Below are 19281 nucleotides of genomic sequence, written 5' to 3'. Positions count from 1 at the left end.
TGTCCAGAGCATGGAGGCGCTACCAGGAGACAGGCCAGTACATCAGGAGACGTGGAGGAGGCCGTAGGAGGGCAACAACCCAGCAGCAGGACCGCTACCTCCGCCTTTGTGCAAGGAGGAGCAGGAGGAGCACTGCCAGAGCCTTGCAAAACAACCTCCAGCAGGCCACAAATGTGCATGTGTCTGCTCAAACGGTCAGAAACAGACTCCATGAGGGTGGTATGAGGGCCCGACGTCCACAGGTGGGGGTTGTGCTTACAGCCCAACACCGTGCAGGACGTTTGGCATTTGCCAGAGAACACCAAGATTGGCAAATTCGCCACTGGCGCCCTGTGCTCTTCACAGATGAAAGCAGGTTCACACTGAGCACATGTGACAGACGTGACAGAGTCTGGAGACGCCGTGGAGAACGTTCTGCTGCCTGCAACATCCTCCAGCATGACCGGTTTGGCGGTGGGTCAGTCATGGTGTGGGGTGGCATTTCTTTGGGGGGCCGCACAGCCCTTCATGTGCTCGCCAGAGGTAGCCTGACTGCCATTAGGTACCGAGATGAGATCCTCAGACCCCTTGTGAGACCATATGCTGGTGCGGTTGGCCCTGGGTTCCTCCTAATGCAAGACAATGCTAGACCTCATGTGGCTGGAGTGTGTCAGCAGTTCCTGCAAGAGGAAGGCATTGATGCTATGGACTGGCCCGCCCGTTCCCCAGACCTGAATCCAATTGAGCACATCTGGGACATCATGTCTCGCTCCATCCACCAACGCCACGTTGCACCACAGACTGTCCAGGTCTGGGAGGAGATCCCTCAGGAGACCATCCGCCACCTCATCAGGAGCATGCCCAGGCGTTGTAGGTAGGTCATACAGGCACGTGGAGGCTACACACACACTACTGAGCCTCATTTTGACTTGTTTTAAGGACATTACATCAAATTTGGATCAGCCTGTAGTGTGGTTTTCCACTTTAATTTTGAGTGTGACTCCAAATCCAGACCTCCATGGGTTGATAAATTTGATTTCCATTGATAATTTTTGTGTGATTTTGTTGTCAGCAACATTCAACTATGTAAAGCAAAAAGTATTAATAAGAATATTTCATTCATTCAGATCTAGGATGTGTTATTTTAGTGTTCCCTTAATTTTTTTGAGCAGTGTATAAACAGGATACATAGACATCATACAGAATATACAATATCAGAACAGTAACCATTAAACTCTGGAGTATAGGCTGATTGCAGTGTGAATATACAGAGGGGATATATCTATAAGCTGAGGGAGGGATACTGGCATGGCAAATATATACAGTGTTGTACATAGTGCAAGTGCAGTATAGTGTAGATTAGTATTTGAAGTCATTGATGACACGATGCAGTATTCGGTCTAGGCCTGGACCAGGAAATCACAATGCTATTTATGTTAGTGTTTTCAGTTTAAATAATTGAACCACCCTACAAGTCATGCTGTGCGCACAAGCTAAGGTGTGGTCATGGCTGTTCATTACCAGGAGTAAAGGGAGAAATGGACTGAGTTAGAGGGAGAGAGAGAAAAAAGGACGCTGAATCAGTGTTCGAAAGCAACGGTTGAACTAATCCAAGGTAAGTCTGGAAAACAGTACCTGAAATTAATCTGCTGTCAAAAAAACAGTTATACAAGGCTTTGCTGTACATTTGTATAACTTTTTTGTTAATAAATGTTAAACTGTGGCTAAAATGTTTTTAGAATTTACTTCAAAACTTTTTCAGATTTGATCTTATCAGTACATTGAAAGTGGTGTCGACATGAACAATAACCAGGTAACTTCAGTTGTATATCTCTGATTTCATTTTTGTTTTCCCTATGGGAAAAGGGCAGCCACGTACATTGTTCATACCAGTCATTGATGTTTTGTGGTAATTACAATACTGGTGTAATGTGTATGTTCATTATACCATGGAAAAACCGCTCCAATTTATCAAATACTTTATGGATTTCCATCATTGTAGTTAAACGGAAAACCATTATCCTTCTCTCCGCTTTCTCCAGACACCAGGTCCCCAGTATGTGAACCATGGGTTTCAACAAGGAGAGGGAAGACCCCCTCCATACGCCTCTGCCCCAAAGATGCACAATGTCCCCCCCTCTATTTGTCCTCAGTACGCTCCCCAGTACGCTCCCAAGACCATCAATACCCACCACACGGTCACGCCTGGATTACCACACCCAGTCCCAGAACAAAAAGGTACACTACTTACCTTTCTACTGATATTCCTCTGTTGATCAACATCAGATGCCACACTTAAATGCAAAACAAGCCTTGCCATGATTACATGCTTCCAGGGTGACACACAGATGTTAAGAGGGGCCAATGGTCAAATTCTATGTGATTATCTAGGTCTAGGGTTGAGAGTCCTTTCATGGTAAAAAGTAGAGCAAAAAGTGTTATTGTTCGTATTTTGAGTGTTATTTTCTTTCTGCTCTCTTTCAGTGGTGAAGAAAAATCACTGTAAATGTATTGTGGCCTCTATCCTCAGTGTCTTAGTTTTCCTTGGGGCAACAGGAGCGTTGGTTTGGTATTTCCGTACGTACAGTACACAGAATCCTCATACAGTAACTGTTTCTTAATTGATGCTTTGGTTGACATAAGCTGACATTAATATTAATAATGTTGAAATGATGAATGCTTTCTATGCCACTGCTTGCTACACAGTGGGAAAAGACTAGTTGACATTGTATCTAGAGGCTAAGGAAAATTACCATGTAGTTCTTATTCAGTAATTTAAAAGGACGGCAAGTGTAACCTTATAGTCATGGTCTCGTGTGTGTGTGTCCAGTGTCCAACCAGTGTGTGTTGGAGAGGTGCTGTAGGCAGGGAGGTGTGTATCTGAGTGCATCCAAGTGGTGTGATGGCATCAGAGACTGTCCAGGAGGAGAGGACGAGACACAGTGCCGTAAGTCTCCACTCAATCATTTTTGGTTTATCATTACAGTAGACTGTTGATCCCTCAGATCTTTGGCTTTTTCTTTGCAACTCTGCCTAGAAGGCCAGCATCCCGGAGTCTTCTCTTCACTGTTGACGTTGAGACTGATGTTTTGCGTGTACTATTTATTGAAGCTGCCAGTTGAGGACCTGTGAGGCATCTGTCCTGTTAATATTATGTCTCCAGAGAAACCTGGATTCAAATATATATATATATATATTTTTAACGTTTGTCCTAGAATAATTACTTTTCGTGGAATACACACCAGTAAAGCTCTCTATGCAGATTCAGAGCCTATCGGAGTTCTGTATTGCAGTTCTGTCAAGTATTTATACTATTGGCAGACTTTGTATACTATTGGAAGATTTTTGTATGCACAAACATAAGGTAATTTTGGTCTTGTACACGGTCATATGATACATGGTACAGAAAAGTACAATCTTAGGAGAGTACATGGGGAGCTATATCTCGGCAGAGGATCTGTCTATCTGGACAGAATCACTGATACAGGCTCCCTCCACCCTCTGGTGGTATGGATAACTTGTTATTATGTGTCCAGAGAAACCTAGATTCAAATAAAGGTCCTATCTATCAAATTACTGTAGGCGGAATTGGGTGTTTTTGTCTGGAAGAAATGTGCTTAAGTTTGATTTGATGCGGTGTCTAGGAACACTCTGTTAGAATTCATGTAGATATGGGGGTTGTTCACTCTTTTCTTCATCTACAAGTCTGATTTTTTTATATGATTTGTGCCCAAACCCCATCCCACCCAATTTGAACACTATTCGTCAATCAATTGCAACATCTACTTTCTTCTACCAGTGCGCCTCTATGGGTCTTGGTCTGTGCTGCAGAGTTACTCATCAGACAGTCAGACGTGGAAGCCAGTGTGTGCTGATGACTGGAATGACAACTTTGGCAGGGCCACCTGTAAAAAGATGGGATACAGCAGGTGGGTCACCATGAGAAATAGGATCACATACGTGTCATATGAGTATCTGTAATTGTAATTGTAACTGTAATCACAGTTCCCACTGTGACTATTAAAACCTACCCAAACCAGAAACCGTGGATAGATGACAACGGTCACCCAAAACTGAAAGTGCAAGCTACCGCATTTAACCATGGTAAGGTAACTGGAAATATGGTTGAATACAAACAGAGTAGTTATTTCCTCCATAAGGCAATCAAACAGGCAAAACGTCAGTACAGAGACAAAAGAGTCGTAATTCAACAACTCAGACAAAATACGTATGTGGCAGGGTCTACAGACAATCACAGATTACAAAGGGAAAACCAGCTATGTCGCCCCGTAGCACTCACTTCTGTCCTCATGAAGTGCTTTGAGAGGCTAGTTAAGGATCATATTACTTCTACCTTACCTGACACCCTAGACCCACTTCAATAGATCCACAGACGATGCCATCGCAATGCACACTGCCCTATCCCATCTGAACAAGAGGAATACCTCTTTAAGAATGCTGTTCATTGACTACAGCTCAGCCTTCAACCCCATAGTACCCTCCAAGTTCATCGTTAAGCTCCGGGGCCTTGGGTCTGAACCCAGCAACAGTGCCTCTTCAAACTCAGGAGGCTGAAGAAATGTGGCTTGGCTCGTAAGACCCTAACAAACTTTTACAGATGCACAATTGAGAGCATCCTGTCCGGCTGTATCACCGCCTGGTATGGCAACTGCACCGCCCGCAACCGCAGGGCTCTCCAGAGGGTGGTGCGGTCTGCTCTCTAGGACACCTACAGCACCAGATGTCACAGGAAGGCCAAAAAGATAATCAAGGAAATCCACCACCTGAGCTACGGCCTGTTCACGCCACTATCATCCAGAAGGCGAGGTCAGTACAGGTGCATCAAAGCTGGGACCGAGAGACTGGAAAACAACTTCTATCTCAAGGCCATCAGACTGTTAACTAGCCATCACTAGCCAGCTACAACCTTGTTACTCAACCCTGCACCTTAGAGGATACTACCCTATATACATAGGCAAGGAATCACTGGCCACTTTAATAATGTTTACATACTGCTTTATTGATCTCATATGTACATACTGTATTCTATTCTACTGTATTTTACTCAAAGCCACTCAGACATTGCTCGTCCTAATATTTATGTATTTCTTAACTCTATTTTTTTACTTTTAGATTTGTGTGTATTGTTGTGTGTTGTTAGATACTACTGCACTGTTGGAGATAGGAACACAATCATTTTGCTACACCCACAATAACATCTAGTAAATATGTGTAGGTGACCAATACGATTTGATTTGGTAAACTCTGTACCGTACATATAATGTGCATAACATAAGGGCTATTTAAGGGGCATGTACTGACCAGGTCTATCTCTGCTTCCAAGTGGGTCCTATGTTCGGTCCTCACAAAGAAACCCTGGCTCCTTGGCTTCTGAGGGCTATTTGAAGCTGTCTAGCTTTGACCACCAATCCCTTCTACAGGGGCAGCTAACTAGAAGGTGAGTTTAACATGAATGCACTTTCTTATTCTATCAAAACAAACAAAATGTTGTCTATACAGATTGTTTTTGAGTGGTGAACAATACATACAAAATGGAGTTCAAGTACAGAATTGCTTCCATAAACTTTTGTGATGTCACTTCTGCCTGCAGTCCCTACTGCTCAGCACAAGCAGTCTCCCTGCAGTGTATTGGTAAGCCATTACTTTACTCTTCCACTAATTCTCAGTACAGACTCAAATTACCTTCAGGTTAGAGATTATAGAAACACATTCAGGGGAACAAATCTCAAGTCACATAATCACTGTTACATTTACATTTGTTATTGCTAGGCAGGAAATTAAGTGATGCGGGCCATAAACTGTTACTTCTCCATTAATGTAACCTGACCTCAACCCTCTTTCTCACTAAACCACATCTCTCTACCCTTATCAATGCCTGCTACGTGATTGCCCTTCCTTTACTCAAAACATTCCCATACAGATAACCATTAACTTCTGGTGTACAAACTAGACTATGGCAATCAATATTTCAATATGATAATCTCCAACATTTCAAGTTCAGAACTCAGAGTCACTTACAGTAGTGAGTGAAAACATTTTCATACTTTCCCCCCCGTGGGAATCAAACCCACAACCCTGGTGTTGTAAGCACCATGCTCTACCAATTGAGCCACATGGGACCGTGTTTAGACTGGTTTACTACTGTGATCTACATCTTGACTAGGGACGTTGGCAATGGCGGTCAGTGCTAAGTGTTAAGATGAGGGAGGATGATGTTTTTTTCATGAGCATGGCCTTATTTCTATTACAGCATATCAAATGACTCTCATTCATATTCCATTCACTCAGTTCAATGTCATTCAGTGATAGGTTTAGGCTACTACATGATACTCAAATTTTCCCTATACCCATCATGAGGTTGCTACAACCTAGCCTATGAATGAAAGTTTACAACGTAGGTGCACACAGGTCGAGAGACACATTTGAGGTGACAGACAGTGACATATGGACTTTTGCTTGCATCTATCTGATATAGGGTGTAATCACTAGTCCAACAGTTGCAAACAAGAGTTTCTATTGGTCTAAATCAGGTATGTTTATCCCCATTTTGTTCCGTTTGCTTCCATTTAAGAAACGTTTTTCAACAGAATTGGCGGAATGAACACACCCCTGATCACGTGTAAACACAGTTCACTTTCATGGCAGCCATGTCCTATGCACTCTCCTTCTCTCACCACTTCCCTTCGCTTGAAACACATCAGCTGCATGTGACCAGGCGAAATAACATTTCCAAGCCAAACCGCTACACAAAGCCTACATCGTTGTCACCATATTACTTAAAGTAACGTCATAGTCAGCATAGCTAATAGAACTAACAAGTTAGTAAACCCGCTACAATCATGCAGTATCGTTACAGTGTACAGTCAGTAAGTAGGTACACCGGCTGACCCCGGTGGCAATAAATGAGTAATACCAAAAGCTTACCTTGACTTGGAAGATTTCCAGTTTTGTGTTTGGAAAGTCATAGCCAGCTACCTAACATAGCATACCTCTGTTTGAGCAGGGTGTTTCAGTAGGCTAAACTAGTTAGCTGCATTTGCTAGCTAAGTAAGTGAAACTGAACATCTCTCTCTCTCTATTTCTCTCCTGCTTCTCCTTCATTTTGGAAGAAAATAATCTCTCTTTGAGTCAACTACTCACCACATTTTATACACTGCAGTGCTAGTTATAGCTATTGCTTTCAGTACTAGATTAATTCTCTGGTTCTTTGATTGGGGGACAAAATATCAGTTCATGCTGCAAGAGCTCTGATTGGCTGGCGGACATCCTCCAGAAGTTGTCATAATTGCTGTATAAATCTATGGAAGCGGGGTGAGAACCATGAGCCTCCTAGGTTTTGTACTGAAGTCAATGTACCCAGAGGAGATGGTTACCCCACAGAGTGCTGTTAAGGCTACTGTAGACCTTCTTTGAAAAATAGTGTGTTTAAATCAGTTATTTGGTGACGTGATTATATTTAGTGTAGTTTTATCAAATCAAATCAAATGTATTTATATAGCCCTTCGTACATCAGCTGATATCTCAAAGTGCTGTACAGAAACCCAGCCTAAAACCCCAAACAGCAAGCAATGCAGGTGTAGAAGCACATTTTATCTCAATAGGATACATTTTTAAATGTTTTACAATTAAACAATTTATGAAATTGACTGAAGAGGATGGTCCTCCTCTGAGGAGCCTCCACCAGACTTTGGGGTTGGCTATGGAAACATAGGGATGCTATATGGTTTCTATATAATACATAGCCACTTTATCCACCACAGATGTAAACCCTGTTGTGTTCATCTTGAGCCAGACTGGCCGTGGAGCTCTCTTTGCCCTACAAAGTTAGTCTTTGAAATGAGTGTGTTGGATTGCATTCTGTAATGTTCCTCTATTGTTTGTTGTCTTGCTTCCAGACTGTGGTGTCAGTATAGCAGCTCCTTGGAGCCGAATCGTAGGGGGGGATATAGCAGTGAGCGGGGCCTGGCCATGGCAGGTCAGTCTGCACGCCAGGGGCCAGCACCTGTGTGGAGGCTCCATCATCAGCCCTGAGTGGATCCTCACTGCCGCCCACTGCGTAGAAACGTGAGTTTAACTGCAACTTATTTAAAGGGAATAAAAACATGTTTTATTAGCCATTTCAATTTTAAAAGCATACGTTTCACACCAAACATCATCTGTTCCTCTCAAAGGAGTTTTCGGCAATGAAGCAGAGGAGGATGGTACTCTTCAAAATGTTACAATATAATAAAAACAAACAAAAGAAAAACCATAAAACTATTCAAAGCATCCTTGTGAATTAAACAACACTATACTATAGCATGATTGTGTGGTGGCAGCATGACAACCATGAAAAAGCAGAGATCCCCTGAGGACATACTGTTGACTGTTTTCTCTCTCATTGTGTACGGTAGGCTATCAGGGCCCAGTCAGTGGACGGTGTATGCTGGCTATCTGGCCTTGACCCAGATGGATTTTGCCACTGGGAATTCAGTGGGACACATAATCTCTCATGAAAAGTACGACAAGCAGACTAGTGATAATGACATCGCTCTTATGAAACTCAGCACACCCCTCACTATGTCAAGTAAGTCCGTGTTCCATTTCAGACATTTGAAAAAGCATGATCCAATAGAAAATCCCTTTTAGGGTTTGGAAAAAGAAGAGTATCATGTGCATTGTCACAAATGGATAGTAAAGTTGCATTCTACCTTTTCATTTTTGTGAAGGAATCCTAACACAGTTAATATTGCTTTTTTATTATGTTCATGTTTTGGAAGTCATATTAGAATCGTACAACACTCCAAGCCAGTCTTAAGTCAGATTCACAGTTGATATTCAAAACAAATCAAATTGTATTTGTAAACAACAGGTGTAGACTAACAGTGAAATGCTTACTTACAGGCCCTTCCCAACAATGCAGAGAAAAAAAAGAGAAATAATTGAAAAATAAAAACACAAGGAATAAATAAACAGTGAGTAACGATACCTTGGCTATGTACACAGGGTACCAGTACCGAGTCCATGTGTAGGGGTTTGAGGTAGATATATACATATACTGTAGGTAGGGATAAAGTGACTAGGCAACGGGATAGATTATAAATAGTAACAGCAGTGTATGTGATGAGTCAAATGAGTTAGTGCAAAAATGGTCAATGCAGATAGTCTGGGTAGCTATTGGTAGCTAACTCTTTAACTAAATATGTAGCAGTCTTATGGTTTGGGGGTAGAAGCTGTTCAGGGTCTCCCTGTTGGTTCCAGACTTGGTGCATCGGTACCACGTGCCATGTGGTAGAAGAGAGAACAGTCTATGACTAGGGTGGCTGGAGTCTTTGACAATTTTTAGGGCCTTCCTATGACACCGCCTGGTATAGCCACCTTCTGAGTGCCAACTATGGTGTTATGTTGCAGATACGGTGAGACCAGTCTGTCTGCCCAATGTGGGTGTGAATGTGACTCCCCAGCGAGAAGCCTGGATCTCTGGATGGGGGTCCATTAGGAGTGGTGGTAAGACAACTCTTATTACAGGACCAATGACTGTCATTATTAAACACAAGTCATCAAGCCAAAGGTTTTATGACTAAAAGTGATTGATCTTTTTAAGATTTAAAGAATAAAATTAATTTGCTGTAATGAAGCCGTATGATTGACTTATAATTGCTAATCATTTTTATGGCTCCAGGGTCGTCGTCGGGATACCTGCGTCAGGCCCAGATCACCATGTACAGCAGAGAGACATGTAATGCATCGTTGGTGTATAATGGACTTGTAACCGCCTCTATGATCTGTGCTGGGACACTGGCAGGAGGAGTGGACTCATGTCAGGTCAGATTCACACATAGAACCACACACATGTGCAGCACATACTGGAGGCCATATCATCTTTATTCAGGGGAAGACTTTGTGCTTTCAGGGTTTTTTACTTTTTACTTGCTGCATGTATTCTTTATTATTTGATTGAGTATGACAATGTTTTGTTGGATAAGTTGTTTTCTGATTGTGTTATTGTAACCGGTGTGAAATGGCTAGCTAGTTAGTGGGGTGCGTGCTAATAGCGTTTCAATTGGTGACGTCACTTGTTCTGAGACCTTGAAGTAGTAGTTTCCCTTGCTCTGCAAGGGCCGTGGCTTTTGTGGAGCGATAGGTAACGATGCTTCTAGGGTGTCAGTTGTTGATGTGTGCAGAGGGTCTCTGGTTTGAACCCAGGTAGGGGTGAGGAGAGGGACAGAAGCAAAACTGTTACATTGATGCTGTTGACCCGGCTCACTGGTTGCTGGCGAAAAGGAGGAGGTCAAAAGGGGGGTGAGTGTAAACAGGGTGAAACGGCTAGCTAGTTAGCGGGGTGCGCGCTAATAGCGTTTCAAATGGAGACGTCAGTTGCTCTGAGACCTTGAAGTAGTAGTTTCCCTTGCTCTGCAAGGGCCGTTGCTTTTGTGGAGCGATAGGTAACGATGCTTCTAGGGTGTCAGTTGTTGTGTGCAGAGGGTCCCTAGTTCGAGCCCAGGTTGGGGTGGGGAGGGACGGAAGCAATACTGTGTTACATTATGATAGATCGGATGGTGATATAGTGAAGTATACTCATGTTTTTGAAGGTACAATGTAATCGGAAAGTATTCAGACCCCTTCCCTTTTTCCACATTATGTTAAGTTACAGCCTTATTCTAAAATTAATAAAATTGTTTTTCCCCCTCATCAATCTACACACAACACCCCACAATGAGAAAGCAAAAATGGGTTTTTAGATATTTTAGCAAATGTATATAAAAAATATAATCATAATCAAATTTACATATGTTTTCAGACCGTTTACTCAGTACTTTGCTGAAGCACCTTTGGCAGCGATTACGGCCTCAAGTCTTCTTGGGTATGATACTACAAGCTTGGCACACCTCTATTTGAGCAGATCTTCTCAAACTCTGTCAGGTTGGATGGGGAGCGTCGCTGCACAGCTATTTTCAGGTCTCTCCAGAGTCCGGTCTCTGGCTGGGCCACTCAAGGACATCCAGAAACTTGTACCGAAACCACTCCTGCATTGTCTTGGCTGTGTGCTTAGGGTCATTGTCCTGTTGGAAGGTGAACCATCACCCCAGTCTGAGGTCCTGAGCACTCTGGAGCAGGTTTTCATCAAGGATCTCTCTGTTCTTTGCTCCGTTCATCTTTCCCTCGATCCTGACGAGTCTCCCAGTCCTTACCGCTAAAAAACATCCCCACAGCATGATGCTGCCACCACCATGCTTCACAGTACAGATGGTGTCAGGTTTCCTCCAGGCGTGACACTTGGCATTCAGTTCTTTAAGTCCTTTAGGTGCTTTTTTGGCAAACTCCAAGCAGACTATCATGTGCCTTTTCCTGAGGAGTGGCTACTCTACCATGAAAGCCTGATTTGGTGGAGTTCTGCAGCGATGGTTGTCCTTCTGGAAGGTTTTCCAATCTCCACAGAGGTACTCTGGAGCTCTGTCAGAGTGACCATCGGGTTCTTGGTCACCTCCCTGACCAAGGCCCTTCTCCCCCAATTGCTCAGTTTGGCAGGGCGGCCAGCTCTAGGAAGAGTCTTCTTCCATTTAAGAATGATGGAGGCCACTGTGTTCTTGGGGACCTTCAATGCTGCTGAAATGTTTTGGTACCCTTCCCCAGATCTGTGCCTCAACACAATCCTGTCTCGGAGCTCTACGGACAATTCCTTTGACCTCATGGCTTTCTTTTTTTCTCTGACATGCTCTGTCAACTGAGGGACCTTATATAGACAGGTGTTTGCCTTTCGAAATCATGTCAAATCAATTGAATTTACCACAGGTGGACTCCAATCAAGTTGTAGAAACATCTCAAGGATGATCAATGGAAACAGGAAACAGAAGTCTCATAAGGGCAAGGTTTCTGTTTTTTACATTTAATACATTTGCTGAAATTTCTAAAAAACAGTTTTTGCTTTGTCATTATGGGGTATTGTGTGTAGATTGATGAGGATTTTTTTAATACATTTTAGAATAAGGCTGTAATGTAACAAAATGTGGAAAAAGTTAAGTGGTCTGAATACCTGTATTTTATATTGTATTTATTTATTTAACCTTTTATTCAACAAGGCAAGTCAGAAAAGGCCTCCTGCGGGGACGGGGGCTAGAATTAAAAATAAAAATATAGGACATAACACACATCACGACAAGAGACACCACAACACTACATAAAGAGAGACCTAAGAATGGCAGCAACACCACATGACAACAACATGGTAGCAACACAATATGGTAGCAGCACAAACATTATTGGGCACAGACAACAGCACAAAGGCAGGAAGGTAGAGACAACATTACGCAAAGCAGCCACAACTGTCAGCAAGAGTGTCCATGATTGAGTCTTTGAAAGAAAGAGATGGAGATAAAACTGTTCAGTCTGAGTGTTTTTTGCAGCTCGTTCCAGTCGCTAGCTGCAGTGAACTGAAAACAGGAGCGACCCAGGGATGTGTGTGCTTTGGGGACCTTTAACAGAATGTGACTGGCAGAACAGGTGTTGTATGTGGAGGATGAGGGCTGTAGTAGGTTTATCAGTTAGTGAGCGCTAAGAGGGTTTTATAAATAAGCATCAACCAGTGGGTCTTGCGACTGGTTTACAGAGATGACCAGTTTACAGAGGAGTATAGAGTGCAGTGATGTGCCCAATAAGGAGTATTGGTGGCAAATCTGATGAAGTTGACTATACTTTCCGAATGCACAGTATTAAAGTTATAGTCCCATTAGGTAATGCTAACATAGGAGGGGGGGGGGGGGGGGTAACTTTTTGTGTTTTGCAGGGGGACAGTGGAGGACCAATGGTGGCCAAGGAGGGTTCAGTATGGTGGCTGGTAGGGGACACTAGCTGGGGTATAGGTTGTGCCCTGAGGAACAAACCAGGAATCTACGGCAATGTCACCCACTTCCTCCCCTGGATATATGAACAAATGCAGGTAGGTACTAACAGTAGGACAATGATAACAGAGAGTGAATTATTGTAAGAAAAGTTAGGCAAGGGGGATATATACATTTCTTAATTTTTTTTACATAAAAAATAAATAAATCACTGAGTCACCAATCAGTGCAGCATATATAGGACCAATAAAATTAGGATTATTACTTTAAAACATGTTTAATACATTTTGAATTTCCTTGCAGAAGAATTGATGGAGATGCCAATGAAGACTCACCCTGTTGCTTATCAAATTCACCTGTTTGAATACATTACTTGTACACTGTTTTCAGATATTTGTTGGTGCCTGTTGACTTATAAGATTTAAGTTTTCAGGGAATATCTATTTGACATTTTTTTATTAAGATATTTTTATCATGTTGAGGGAAGGTATGCAGGAATTGTCCTTTTGAAAGGGAGTACTGTACTCTGCATACTTGCACACACATAAATCCATGTTTTGGTCACCTTTTTTGTTTTACATGATCAGAGCCTTTTATAATTTTTATGAACCTGTGTATGATAATATCAAGTATTAATTGACAAAAAATTAAGTGTTATGTTTTTATGTACATTAAATAATTTTGCAGTGTTTATTAATTAAAACAAATGTGTTAGAGTGAGTCAGACACTGATACATGTACACTTGCACATTCAATACAGCCAGCCCAGGTGAAAACAATGAATACATACAGTACCAGTCAAAAGTTTGGAAACAACTACTCATTCAAGGGTTTTTCTTTATTTTTACTATTTTCTACATTGTAGAATAATAGTGAAGACATCAAAACTATAAAATAACACTGGTGCTCTATATCATGGACATTCATTTCAAATAATCACGAAAATGCTTTCCAACACTTCTATCTACAGTATCTGCCCCTCTTATGGCAAGGCTCCAAATTATGAAGTATTCTTGGGTCATCCTGGATAATCTGGAACAACCCAACAGCAAAATCTCCCTGTTATTGCAGGACATTTCCTATTGGAAATTTAAAAAGGCTTCTTAAATTTGTAAATTCCACTTAAAAATTTCAGACTTGATTTGCCCTAACTTGTATCAACCCCTACACAAATGTCCATTAATTATAATCCACACAATAATCACATTTCCTGTTGCTGCAGGATATTTCTTCTTCTTCTTATATTATTTTCCTGCCTTGAGAAACTGTTCCAACTTACAGCACAACAATGGCCATTTGACTTTTAAAGTCTAAGTGTGTGAGTCTACACTATTTATCAGCAGTAGAAAATGGACTAACCAACAATAAGTTAAATCATGGCTTTACCTTCTCTCTATTGATGTTGTCAGGAAAAGTGAGGCCTTTGTCACCCAAGAAGGCGCATATACAGTGTAGTAGGCGCTACCTCTATTTCCTTCTTTGCCTCTGGACTAAACCTGTTTTGATTAGGAAAAATAAAAACCTTGTGTGAAAGTCTTGGAGTTAGATACTGTAATTATATAAGTAAATGATCTGCTTTCAACATGGTGTATACGTGGTGTCACTAGAGCATCAGACATAATATAAAGCACCATGTGATTTTCAAATACCTTAGATGACAATACCTACCTGGAGGTTGATATTCTTAGTTCCATGCAATTTAAGTTCATACAGTTGTGGTCTTCATGTTCACAAAATGTTCTGTCAACATATTCTAATGCTCATGTACTACTCATTTGTAAAATACGTCAAAGAATTTTGCCATCAGCACAAAGGAGACGTTTGGAATATTGTGGATGAAGTTGACCAACGCCGCTGAGTTATCCAGGCCTATATGTTCCAGGCAGAGGCAGGACAAGCAGTGAATTACCATGTTGACAAGTATGTTGGTTATTAATGATCAACACCCAAACACTGACTCTGCCCCCCTCATTCGGATTAGTCAGATTGGCCTACAGTATCTTTTCGCCCAACATCAAACGCAGCTGTATCTATCTTTTTCCTGATGACGCTGTGAGAGAAAGGGTCTCTGTGTTAGTATGAAATATGTTCACCTCTTAAGTTACAATAAAGATGTCATAAGCTGACAATCAGGACAATCCTTACCATTGACAGCCACAATATTCACCCCCTTGCCGATATTGCGATCTATGTAACACTATGTAAACACTATGACACTATGTAAACTATTCATAAATGTCTTATACACAAATAAATAAAAATGATAGCCAGAGGCATGCAAATGTTTATATCTGTGATTAATGAGGGAGATGTGGGAATTACATTTCCTGGAGCTGTTTCTGTATGAGACACAGACATGACTACTTCCTTGTGTCCTTGTGCTCCAAGATTCAGACTGAGAGTGACTCACCTGAGTTTTGTGATCCCTCCCTCTCAGACCATTGTTTTCAAGGTGTTTTAGTTCACATATTGAAGGGTGAATTTCCTGAATGTGTTTCTTAGGAAACTATTTAATGATATTCTGTACCATTTATTTTATTGGTATGCTTATTAATATGACAAGGTAAACACACCAGAGATTGGATCATTACAAAGCCTGGTTGTTTCTTAATACAGTTTTACTTTCTACTATAGAGGTCATAAGTGAACACTGACATTTAATCTTCAAAACAGACTCATGAGTGGCCACAATCTTGAACGCAAAGCTTCCTGGGAGGCATGGAGACAGGCTGTAACACATCTGGCTTGCTGTGACTTTAAAAAGTAACATAACTATATTAGGTAATGTGGCAGCTGAATCAGAATTAGTTGGGTAACATAGATAAGATGTTTTATTTACATAATATGCTTATGTGAGATACATTAGAATGTCTCCCTTTGGACTATACTGTTGGCAGTTGCACTTTTCCCTTCTCAGCTAGGGAAAAGTCACTTGGGGCCCAGAGAGGGGAGAGGTCAGGCTTGTCTTCATATGTGAATGTATCTGTTAAACCATCTGGTGCTATGCAGAATATCAGAAGGGGAGGAAGGACGGAATGGAACATTGTCTTCATATGTGAATGTATCTGTTAAACCATCTGGTGCTATGCAGAATATCAGAAGGGGAGGAAGGACGGAATGGAACATTGTCTTCATATGTGAATGTATCTGTTAAACCATGTGAAGGGATGATTAAGGGGGAACCAATTATCTCTTGGCTCCACAATGTCTGTGCTCAAGTCACTCCCCTCAGTGAGCTTGTCCAGGAGTGGGGAGAAGAGGGGATTTACTTGAGATGGGAGAAAATAGAGTTGACAATTGAGTTATGCCTTGGATGAGGTAATGTTTTGGTACTATGAAGTACCAGGAACGAGATTAGAACCTCGTCTTAGAGACCAAACTGAACGATAATTTATAGCTAATGCTATCTGGCTATGGGATACTCCTCTCTCAAGTAAAGGTCTTTCTTTGTGAACTGTTCCTAAGATCTGTGGTTCATCATGTAAGTTGAGAGGGATGTATCTTGGCTATAAAAGATCTTGGTATTCTTTTGTAGGCACTCTCAGAATTCATTATAGACACTGAATTGATCTGAGAGTCAAAGGGCGATTTTGAAGGGCTTATGGTTAAAGATGAAATTTAAGTATAACTGACTGGTGTGTGGTTTATAACTCTCCTCATTTGGTAATACAGGAAATTGCCACGACAGTAACTACAGTTGGAGTCGGAAGTTTACTTACACCTTAGCCAAATACATTTAAACTCAGTTTTTCACAATTCCTGACATTTAATCCTAGTATAGATTCCCTGTCTTATGTCAGTTAGGATCACCACTTCATTTTAAGAATGTGAAATGTCAAAATAATAGTAGAGAGAATGATTTATTTCAACTTTTATTTATTTCATCACATTCCCAGTGGGTCAGAAGTTTACAATTAGTAGTTGGTAGCATTGACTTTAAATTGTTTAACTTGGGTCAAATGTTTTGGGTAGCCTTCCACAAGCTTCCCACAATAAGTTGGGTGAATTTTGGCCCATTCCTCCTGACAGAGCTGGTATAACTGAATCAGGTTTGTAGGCTTCCTTGCTAGAAAAAACGCTTTTTCAGTTCTGCCCATAAATTCTCTATGGGATTGAGGTCAGCTCTTTGTGATGGCCACTCCGATACCTTGACTTTGTTGTCCTTAAGCCATTTTGCCACACCTTTGGAAGTATGCTTGGGGTCATTGTCCATTTGGAAGACCCATTTGTGACCAAGCTTTAACTTCCTGACTGATGTCTTGAGATGTTGCTTCAATATATCCACATAATTTGCATTCCTCATGATGTCATCTAGTTTGTGAAGTGCACCAGTCCCTCCTGCAGCAAAGCACACCCACAACATGATGCTGCCACCCCCGTGCTTCACGGTTGGGATGGTGTTCTTCGGCTTGCAAGCCTCCCCCTTTTTCCTCCAAACATAATGATGGTCATTATGGCCAAACAGTTCTATTTTTGTTTCATCAGACCAGAGGACATTTCTCCAAAAAGTACGATCTTTGTCCCCATGTGCAGTTGCAAACCGTAGTCTGCTTTTTTACGGCGGCTTTAGAGCAGTGGCTTCTTCCTTGCTTTGCGGCCTTTCAGGTTATGGCGATATAGGACTCGTTTTACTGTGGATATAGATACTTTTGTACCGGTTTCCTCCAGCATCTTCACAAGGTCCTTTGCTGTTGTTCTGGGATTGATTTGCATTTTCCGCACCAAAGTATGTTAATCTCTAGGAGACAGACCGCGTCTCCTCCCTGAGCAGTAGGACGGCTGCGTGGTCCCATGGTGTTTATACTTGCATACTATTGTTTGTACAGATGAACGTGGTACTTTCAGGCATTTGGAAATTGCTCCCAAGGATGTACCAGACTTGTGGAGGTCTACAATTTTTTTCTGAGGTCTTGGCTGATTTCTTTTGATTTTCCCATGACATCAAGCAAAGATGCACTGAGTTTGAAGGTATGCCTTGAAATACATCCACAGGTGCACCTCCAATTGACTCAAATGATGTCAATTAGCCTATCAGAAGCTTCTAAAGCCATGACATACTTTTCTGGAAATTTCCAAGCTGTGTCAAGGCACAGTCAACTTAGTGTATGTAAACTTTAGACCCACTGGAATTGTGATTAAGTGAAATAATCTGTCTGTAAACATTTTTTGAAAAAACTTATTGTGTCATGCACAGTCCTAACCGACTTGCCCAAACTATAGTTTGTTTTAACAAGATATTTGTGGAGTGGTTGAAAAATGAGTTTTAATGACTCCAACCTAAGTGTATGTAAAATTCCAACTTCAACTGTATTACCACAAACACTACATTAATCTGATGTCTTCCAGCACTTGCTTTGACCTGGCTTGTTCTGTTTTGTTTCTATTCTTGGTAAAAGGTGGCAGCACCAAAGTACCAGGCAAGACCACAGAAGATTTGCGGACTGTACACTGACACAAACCAGGTAACTGCCATAATTGACAATCGTGGTTATGCTAGAGTAGGAAAGTTAATAAAAAAACAAAATACATTTGATGTTCAGATGGTCTTAAAAAATGTGGTCTCGTTACACTCTTCAATTATACAAAAGATGCAGATAAACATCAGATGAACATTCAGAAAAGACAATGTCTCAGAGTAATGTTGTGTGCTGATCTATGATCAGGTCCCCCCTGTCCATATAATCATTTTCATTATGATCTGCACCAACTCTGAGACGCTTTATGAGTACGGGCCCTGGAGGATAGGATAAAATGGCAATATATACTGTATAGGCCTATTAGCTCATCTTACCTCAGGGTGGTGCTCCAACATCTATACTAAGAAACATTTGATTTTGCTGTGCATACCACCTAGTCAACACTCAAGCCCTATATTGTGTTCTGCAGACCTAAATATTTCTAGCTCCCTTCTCTCTTTTCTCTTTTCCACTCCACTCTCTCCCTCTTCTCCTTTCTCTCCCCTTTTCCTCTCTCTCCTCTTCTCTCCCTCCTCCTCCCTCTCCCCTCTCTCCATCAGCATGGCTGCTGATTCACAGCTCAATGAGCCTGGCTTGCTAATTGGCAGATGCTCAGTCACAGAGGCTGCATCTGCTACCTGTTTGTACCAATTAACAGACCCATGACACAGCACTGACACCTCTTCAATGGCTTAACAGATGCTGCAATTAGGCACTAATTTGAATGGCCGCCTGTTTAGCACAAGGGCTCTCGTTGGCGCTGCATCATCCAAGCCAGGGGACCACCCGCTTGCCTTTCATCTATGTGCTGTTTTTGATGCCTCTCTCTCTTAAACGAGGCATGGAAGGGAAACCCTGGTGTGTTGACAAACAAACGCTCAGCGATGGGCTAAATATGCCCTCTACATATTTTGTAATCGTGAGTGGTAACTGGTTATTAAGTTAGAGGGGTATACAGTACATCCGGATGGGTAGAGAAATGGAAAAGGTCAAAGTAGTTATGTGCC

At 41.7% G+C, this 19281-nt stretch overlaps 1 protein-coding gene across 1 annotated transcript; it reads left to right on the top strand.

Annotated features, from left to right (window-relative positions):
* The first annotated feature begins 1472 nt into the window (after nucleotides 1–1472).
* Nucleotides 1473–15104, top strand: LOC129868256 (transmembrane protease serine 2-like). Its single transcript, XM_055942065.1, has 14 exons — nucleotides 1473–1594; nucleotides 1742–1792; nucleotides 2022–2217; nucleotides 2464–2556; nucleotides 2810–2926; nucleotides 3779–3908; nucleotides 5324–5437; nucleotides 5591–5631; nucleotides 7896–8064; nucleotides 8394–8566; nucleotides 9391–9486; nucleotides 9662–9804; nucleotides 12764–12916; nucleotides 13122–15104. Exons 2-14 carry the CDS (start codon nucleotides 1778–1780, stop codon nucleotides 13128–13130), a joined length of 1449 nt encoding a protein of 482 aa, XP_055798040.1. The 5' UTR covers nucleotides 1473–1594; nucleotides 1742–1777; the 3' UTR covers nucleotides 13131–15104.
* The last annotated feature ends 4177 nt before the right edge of the window (nucleotides 15105–19281 follow it).

This window comes from Salvelinus fontinalis, chromosome 13 (assembly GCF_029448725.1).
Source record: "Salvelinus fontinalis isolate EN_2023a chromosome 13, ASM2944872v1, whole genome shotgun sequence".
In the NCBI taxonomy this organism is placed as follows: domain Eukaryota; kingdom Metazoa; phylum Chordata; class Actinopteri; order Salmoniformes; family Salmonidae; genus Salvelinus; species Salvelinus fontinalis.
Note: the sequence above shows the minus strand (reverse complement) of the source record. Positions and strands in the feature narration are given on the sequence as shown.

Bases quoted from the DNA above. Each gene is read 5' to 3' on its own strand.
- LOC129868256 (XM_055942065.1), top strand. The intron at 2,557-2,809 runs GTACGTACAGTA...GTGTGTGTCCAG, and splicing joins AGCGTTGGTTTGGTATTTCC to TGTCCAACCAGTGTGTGTTG. The intron at 5,438-5,590 runs GTGAGTTTAACA...TTCTGCCTGCAG, and splicing joins CAGGGGCAGCTAACTAGAAG to TCCCTACTGCTCAGCACAAG.